This window comes from Ovis canadensis, chromosome 7, assembly GCF_042477335.2.
Source record: "Ovis canadensis isolate MfBH-ARS-UI-01 breed Bighorn chromosome 7, ARS-UI_OviCan_v2, whole genome shotgun sequence".
NCBI lineage: Eukaryota > Metazoa > Chordata > Mammalia > Artiodactyla > Bovidae > Ovis > Ovis canadensis.
The window spans coordinates 34,421,943-34,430,516 of NC_091251.1; the positions used below are offsets into that span (position 1 = coordinate 34,421,943).

Consider the following 8,574-nt stretch of genomic DNA (forward strand, 5'->3'; position numbering starts at 1 on the left):
CTGGGGCTTATGGTGAATTATAGAGCTAGTGTGTGTGTGTGAGCACGCTAAGTCACTTCATCCATGTCCGACTCTTTGTGACTCCATGGACTGTAGACCACCAGCCTCCTTGGTCCATGGGCTTCTCCAGGGAGTAATACTGGAGTGGGTTGCCATGCCCTTCTCCAATAGAGCTAGTACCTGCCATCAAAGAACTTATATTCTGCTGGGAAGCCAAGCAGACGTTGATGGAATGAAGAGAAATATTCAGATATGATAACTACTAAAAATGCCTTGAGGGGCCACAGAGCTTATGAGTTGATGCTGAGTTGCGCAGTGACTGGCACCCCAGAAACATGTCATCAAGCTTTTTCTGGATGAGAAAACCTCCATCTGTTGCAGAGGCCTGATGCTCCCTTAGCTTGACTGGGGATCCTATGTACAGCCTCTTGGATCCACAGGTTTATTAGAAGAGCTTGTTCACCTGCTCCCTAAACACCTGCTTCACCTGTTTGTTCCTCAGGGTGTAGATGAAGGGATTGAGCACTGGGGTCACCACGGTGTTGAGCAAGGCCACCAGCTTGTTCCTATCCTCCCCCTGGCCGCCCTTGCCTGACCGGACATACATGAAGATGCAGCTGCCATAGAAGAGAGAGACAACAGTGATGTGGGAGGAACAGGTTGAGAAGGCTTTCTGCCTCTCCTTGGCTGCGGGGATGTGCAGGATGGTGTGGAGGATGTGGCCATAGCAGGTGGCCGTCACGGACAGAGTGCCCAGGAGGCTGACGTTGGCCAGGATGAAACCCAGAAGCTCGATCAGACTTGTGTCTGCACATATGAGTTCCAGGAGTGGAAAGCTGTCACAGAAGAAATGATCAATGATATTGGGACCACAGAATGGCTGCTGAATTGTGAGGAAAGTTGGAACGATGATGATAAAGAACCCTGTGACCCAAGAAGAAAGAACTAGCTGGACACAGACCCTTTTGCTCATGATGGTGACATAACGCAAGGGGTTACATATGGCCACATACCTGTCAAAGGACATCACTGCCAGTAGGAAGAACTCTGTGGTGCCCAGGAAGAAATAGAGAAAACTTTGTAGGAAACAGCCTGCCAGGGAGATGGTCCTGTTTCCGGTCAGGATGTTGGTCAGCATCTTGGGGAAGATGACCGAGGTGAACCAGATCTCTAGGACAGCAAAGTTGCAGAGGAAGTAGTACATGGGGGTGTGGAGGCGCCTGTCCATGAGGGTGAGGACCACGATGAGCAGGTTCCCCAGTAGAGTGAGCAGGTAGGTCAAGAGGAGCCCCAGGAAGAGGAGCATCTGCAGCTCACAGGCATGTGAGAGCCCCAGCAGGATGAAGTTGGTGACAGTGGTGTGGTTCCCCGTGGCTCCTCTGGCCTCTGCTGGGAATGACCAATCAGAGGTGTGCAGCATCAGGAGTTGTGATGTTCTGGGGTATCTGAGGACACTTGGAACTGAAAGGAAAGAGGGATTTTGAGCTGAAGGAATCCTTTATTTCTTCAACCTGCAGGTCCCTTTTCCTCCCTTCTCAGGCCAGTTGTCCAGATCCCTCAGTGAGTTAGCATCAAGTTACATACTTTGATTCAATTATCTGATATTCTTTTTGGGGAAAGTTTTGCCTTTACCAATTCTTTCCCCATTTTTCTTGTGTCTGTTAGGAAATGTTTGTCCCTTTAAATCTTGATCAGATGATGTATTTTTCCCCCCATATTTGTCCAGATGTTTTAAGGGGTCTCTCAAATAAAGTAAAATATTTCCTCTGCAAATCCTGCATCCATTGGTCACAGGCCTTTATCAAAAACACTAATGGAAAATTTACTCTAGAACTTGTTACAGAGGCATTTGAGTTAGAGACTTCATGTTTGTACCTGAGCTCCATCATTTACTAACTTGTCTGGGGCCAGTTCTCTAACTTCATCAAACTCTGCTTCTTCAGTGGGAATAAAACATGTATTTGTAAATTAGGCATCACGATTACTTCTTTGGGATAAATTCCTAAGTAATCATAATGAAGAATAATAATGATAAATGCTCATATTTAGAATTGTTCATTGGTTCAATTTCAATTTTAGAGAATATGTCTGTGTTTTTTCTAGTTCTTACATTATTATTATTATTTGTTTTTAGTTCTTACATTATTTAACAGTGTCTTACCGACTTCCCTGATGGCTCAGATGGTAAAGCATCTGCCTGCAATGCAGGAGACCTGGGTTTGATCCCTGGGTTGGGAAGATCCTCTGCAGAAGGAAATGGCAACTCACTCCAGCATTCTTGCCTCGAAAATCCCGCAGATGGAGGAGCCTAGTAGGCTACAGTCCATGGGATCACAAACAGTTGGATACGACTGAGTGGCTTCATTCACTTAGAGATCTGGATAAAGAAGTAGGCATTCTTGCCATTGCTTGTCCTTTATAGAAATAACAGGTAAAGGCAAGCTTCTGTGAAGAAGAGCTGACTCTCTCTGAGACAGGAGCAGAAACTAATGTCATAAGCCTGCCTCAGAGATATGATAACACACTGCAGTATAGCTGTGTAAAATATGTATTTATATGGGGAAGAATTGGATGAGAACACAGGAAAATGAGCATAATTGCCATAACAGGATGGGAGGATGGCGGGTGATTTTTCTTCTGTCTCTTTATTATTTTTATTATCACTTATAAAGTAACTTAAATTCAAAATCAGAAAAGAAGCCAGCACAATGAGCCCATTTGGACTAAGAGTTGAGTAAAAAAGTTTGAGAGAGACAAAGGGGAAATAAATGGCTGTCTGTAAATAGAGTGAAGGAAAGTCATAATGATTCTGTGAGCCATCAGCTGTTCCTGAGTCGGGATACTGAGAATGATGCAAAAAATCAGAGAAGTGAGCTGTGCCACAGCCGCCCAGTGGACACCTGAAAACAGATGGCAGGCTTCCAGCCAGAGCATCCAGAGGAATCAGGTTCCCCTTCCCCACACCAAAAACTGCACCAACGTAGATTACCTCACTAGATACTAGGTGAGATGCTCAGTTGTCTTCAAGGCAGTTCTGATGAGGGCAGACTCCTGATTTTCACAGGAAACTCCCAACCCTGCAGGGTCGCCCGAGGAGTACACTTCTTGGGGGCTCACCAGAGACGCGAAGTGAAGGACGCGCCAGAGCTGTAACATGTTCTAAGGTCATGGGCACAGACAGGTCCTGTTCTCTTGTACACAGTGTCTGCAAATATTCATATTTTCCAACAACCAATCTCTCTTAAGAAATATTCCCTGACTCTCAGCATCCACATATTCTCAGTTGTCCTCAGAAAGTAACAATCTCTGGATATTCCCAGAACTTCACCAGTTTCTCAGGAAGCTTCTATTGCTCCTGATCCATCACTGTGTTACCACTGGACCAATTTCCTGGGGAAATGGACATGAAAACCTATTTAATTATTCTTCCATCCCTCATATAGTAAGGCGGAGACAGATATCAATAGATGCTGATTAGTATAACTCCTTTTCAGTTGGGCTTAAGAGATTTCTGGCCCTTCCAGGAGTATGGTGTCCATAGAGAGTTCTGGGGTAAAATAATTGTAGCAGACTCTTTCTTTGTCTTGGACTGCTTGGGATTCTGTTTGGTCTCCTTGGAAGTTCAGAGATACAGAAGGTGCAGAGCTCAAACTTAACCAATTTAGAGATTCATGTTATTCTCTTACTGGATGGAGCTATGCTTCCCTGGAGATTCATTATCATCAGTGGTAATAGGACCTAAGAAAGTCCCTTACCTCTTACTTTCTTCAATTTTGGGATTTAAAGTTTACTTTGTTTTGACCGAGAAACTGAGAAACCTCTAATGAATTTTAACTGTAACAAAGAAACACAGTCAATAAAACATTCAAAAAGTTTTGTGATGTGCTTTTGTGTGATAAGTATGGCTCTAGATGCCCCAGACAGGCAGTATCTTGTGGGGAAGACAGACATTAAATAATCAGATAAATATTAATTACTATTGTGATTAGTGTCTGAAAAAGAGCTCAGAGGATATCCTAAATCAGACTGAAGGATGATGAAAGGTATTCCTGATGGAGTTACATAAAGTTGTTGTTGTTCAGTCACCAGTCATGTCTGACTCTTTGTGATCCATGGACTGCAGCACCCAGGCTTCCATGTCCTTCAACAACCCCTCCGCCGCAGTTTGCTCAAACTCAAGTCCATTGAGTCAACGATGCCATCCAACCATTTCATCCTTTGTCATCCCTTTCTCCTCCTGCCTTCAATCTTTCCTAGCACCAAGGTCTTTTCCAATGAGTCAACTCTTTGCATCAGGTGGCCAAAGTATTAGAGCTTCAGCTTCCGCATCAGTCCTTCCAATAATTCAGGGTTGATTTCCTTTAGGATTGACTGGTTTGATCTCCTTGCTATCCAAGGGACTCTCAAGAGTTTTCTCCAGCACTACAGTTTGAAAGCATCAGTTTCTTGGTGCTCAGCCTTCTTTATGATCCAGCTCACATCTGTACCTGACTACTGCAAAAACCGTAGCTTTGACTCTGTGGATCTTTGTGGGCAAAGTGATGTCTCTGCTTTTTAATATGTTGTCTAGATTTGTCATAGCTTTTCTTCTAAGCAGCAAGTGTCTTAATTTCATGGCTGCACCATCTGCAGTAATTTTTTAGTCCAAGAAAATAGTCTGTCACTGTTTCCTTTGTTCCCCCATCTATTTGCTATTAAGTGATGAGACTGGATGCCATGATCTTTGTTTTTTGAATGTTGCATTTTAAGCCAGCCTTTTCACTCTCCTCTTTCACTTTCATCAAGAGGCTCTGAAGTTCCTCTTCGCTTTCTGCCATAAGGGTGGTGTCACCTGCATATCTGTGGTTGTTGATATTTCTCCTGGCAATCTTGATTCCAGCTTGTGCTTCATCAGCCTGGCATTTCTCATGATATACTGTGCATAAAAGTTAAGTAAGCAGGGTGACAATATACAGCCTTCATGTACTTCTGTCCCAATTTTTAACCAATCCGTTGTTCCATGTCCAGTTCTAACTATTGCTTCTTGACTTACTTACAGATTTCTCAGGAGGGCTGTAAGGTGTTCTGGTATTTCCATCTCTATAAATTTGAGACCTGAAGAATAAATTGGAGTGATTGTGGAGGTGAAGGACCTTTAATTAATTAATTAATCATTGATTCAATAAATGTTTATTGAGTACCTACTTACCTACTCTGTGCTAGACTCTATACTGTGTACTTAAGATGACTATGAGTGGTGAACAAAACAGAGATGGTGTCCAGTCCCCGTTGAGCATCCTCTCTATTATGTGAATCTTTGTAAAAGGATGTTGAAATTGTGTTCGTCTTGGTCCTTGGGCCATTCAAGCTATAACTACTTTGTAATCCCACTTTCTTTGGTCACCAAACTATTCTGTGCACTGGAGAAAACTGGCTGATGTAGCATGACTGTCAGAAAGGGTATGATTAGGAGCCAATGATATGTTTGAAAAGGCAAATGAATGACAGGCTTTCAGTTCTCTAAGTGCATTAGTGGGTTAATCTGACGAGGGTTATCTTTCCTGATAGTCTGGCTATCCTTAATGTAGTCAGGTGGCTACCAACTCACTTTCTAAACACCTGGTCACCTCATATAAACTGCATGTGTAGTCACCTTATTCCCGGTAAAGAGTCATGACTAATCAATAACTTATAAGAAGTAGGCTTATAGGACTGGATAGCTGAGGTTAAGAAGTGTACATGGCACACACACGTGGCACCTGCTGAGATGTGCTTGTAGAAATTGTATACCTCCTCTGGTCGACCAGAACTTTCATAATTTTCAGTTAGACATGATATAGCCTATGTACTTGGTGTCACGGATTGATTTGACATAGTGCCTGTGATAGCTTCTAAGGGGGCCCTGATGACCCATCTCCTGATATTCATGTCCATGTGTTATCCCCTCCCCTTGTGTGTGGCTGTACCTAGTGATAGTCTTCTAATGAACGGAATACAGTGAAAGGGATGAGATGTCATTTTTGAGAATGTTACAAACAGACTGTGGTTCCATCGTGCATATCCTTTCTTGCTCTCTTGCTTGCTCTGAAGGAAGCCATATTATTAGCTGTCCAGTGGAGAAGGAAATGGCAACCCACTCCAGTGTTCTTGCCTGGAGAGTCCCAGGGACAGGGAAGCCTGGTGGGCTGCTGTCTCGAGTCACACAGAGTCGGACACAACTGAAGCAACTTAGCAGCAGCAGCAGCAGCAGAGAAGCCCACATGGCAAGGGACTCATGTCTCCAGCCAATAGCCAGCAAGGACTTCATGACAATGAACAGCCGCCGTAGTGAACATGGGAGCAGATCCTCCCTTAGACAAGCATTGAGATGACTACTGTCACAGCCTGTACCTTGGTTACAGCCTTATGAGATATCTGGAGCCAGAGGCTAATACAGTTCTCATTGAGATTCTGGTCTTTATTCCGTAGGTGTCCTGATGGATGGAGCACTCAGTGCATTTTTTTTTGTTGTTCATTTGCCAGTCGTGTCTGACTTTTTGTGATCCATGGACTACAGCACCCAGGCTTCCCTGTCCCTCACTATCTCCCAGAGTTTGCTCAAACTCATGTCCATTGAGTTGATGATGCCATCTAACCATCTCATCTCATCTCATCTGTCGTTTACTTCTCCTCATGTCCTCAATCTTTCCTAGCATCAAGGTCTTTCCCAGTGACTCAGCTCTTTGCATCAGGTGACCCAAGTATTGAAGTTTCAGCTTCAGAATCAGTCCTTCCAATGAATATTCAGGACTGATTTCCTTTAGGATTGACTGGTTTGCTCTTGCTGTCCAATAGACTCTTAAGAGTTTTCTCCAGCACTACAATTTGAAAGCATCAGTTCTTTGGTGCTCAGCCTTCTTTATGATCCAACTCTCACATCTGTATCTGACTACTGCAAAAACCATAGCTTTGACTTGATGGATCTTTGTGGGCAAAGTGATGTCTCTACTTTTTAGTATGTTGTTTAGATTTGTCATAGCTTTTCTTCCAAGGAGTAAGTGTCTTTTAATTTCATGGCTGCAGTCACCATCTGCAGTCACTGTTTCCATCCCCCCCCCCCCGCCCCAATACATTTGCCATTAGGTAACTGTGGTGTTGGAGAAGACTCTTGAGAGTCCCTTGAACTGCAAGGAGATCCAACCAGTCCATTCTGAAGGAGATCAACCCTGGGATTTCTTGGATTTCTTTGGAAGGAATGATGCTAAAGCTGAAACTCCAGTACTTTGGCCACCTCATGCGAAGAGTTGACTCATTGGAAAAGACTTTGATGCTGGGAGGGATTGGGGGCAGGAGAAGAAGGGGACGACCGAGGATGAGATGGCTGGATGGCATCACTGACTTGATGGACGCGAGTCTGAGTGAACTGTGGGAGTTGGTGATGGACAGGGAGGCCTGGTGTGCTGCGATTCATGGGTTTGCAAAGAGTCGGACACGACTGAGCAACTGAACTGAACTGAACTGAATGGGACCAAATGCCATGATCTTGTTTTTTGAATGTTGAGTGTTTTTTTTTTTAATTTAATTTTTATTTATTTATTTATTTTTGGCTGTGCTGGGTCTTTATTACTGTTTGGGCTTTTTTCTGGTTGCAGCAAGCAGGGGTTGTGGTGCACAGGCTTCTCACTGAAATGGCTTCTCTTGTTGGGGAATATGCACTCTTGGTCTCTTGGGCTTCAGTAGCTGTGGGACATGGGCCTAGTGGCTCTGCAGCATTTGGGATCTTCCTGGACCAGGGATTGAACCCATGTCTCCTGCATTGACAGGCAGATTCTTTATCACTGAGCCACTAGGGAAGCCCAAATGTTGAGTTTTAAGCCAGCTTTTTTACTCTCCTCTTTCATCTTCTTCTGGAGGTTCTTTAAATCCTCTTCACTTTCTGCCATAAGGATGGTGTCATTTGCATATCTGAGGTTGTTGATATTTCTCCTGGCAATCTTTATTCCAATTTGCTTCATCTAGCCTCGCATTTCACATAATGTACAGTGCATAGATGATACTTTGTGTATGAGGTGTGAAAGTTGCTCTTTGTGTCCGACTATTTGCAACCTCATGGACTTTATAGTCCATGGAATTCTCCAGGCCAGAATACTGGAGTGGGAAGCTGTTCCCTTCTCCAGGGGATCTTCCGAACTCAGGGACTGAACCCAGGTTCCTGTGTTGCAGGAGGATTCTTTACCATCTGAGCCACCAGGAAAGCCTGAAAAAGTATCAAATAAGATTAGAATGCATGTCAAGTATAGCAGTACCAGTCTCTCCAAGGAATACAACTTACTTTACTTCCCTGGTTGTTCCATGTCAAATATATCAAGGCTGTATATTGTCACCATGCTTATTTAGTTTATATGCAGAGTACATCATGTGAAATGCTTGGCTGGAAGAAGCACAAGCTGGAATCAAGATTGCTGGGAGAAATATCAGTAACCTCAGATATGCAGATGACATTACCCTTATGGCAGAAAGTGAAGAGGAACTTAAGAGCCTCTTGATGAAAGTGAAATAGGAGAGTGAAAAAGCTGGTTTAAAACTCAACATCTGAAACACAATGATTATGGCATC

The 8,574-nt window shown here is 43.7% G+C and overlaps 1 protein-coding gene across 1 annotated transcript; it reads right to left on the bottom strand.

The window, feature by feature from the left end:
- Positions 1-445: 445 nt before the first annotated feature.
- Positions 446-1,420, bottom strand: LOC138443424 (olfactory receptor 6E1-like). Its single transcript, XM_069595789.1, has one exon. The coding sequence runs from the start codon at positions 1,418-1,420 to the stop codon at positions 446-448; it is 975 nt and encodes a 324-aa protein (XP_069451890.1).
- Between the last annotated feature and the right edge of the window lie 7,154 nt (positions 1,421-8,574).

Bases quoted from the DNA above. Each gene is read 5' to 3' on its own strand.
- LOC138443424 (XM_069595789.1), bottom strand. From the start codon at position 1,420: ATGCTGCACACCTCTGATTGGTCATTCCCAGCAGAGGCCAGAGGAGCC.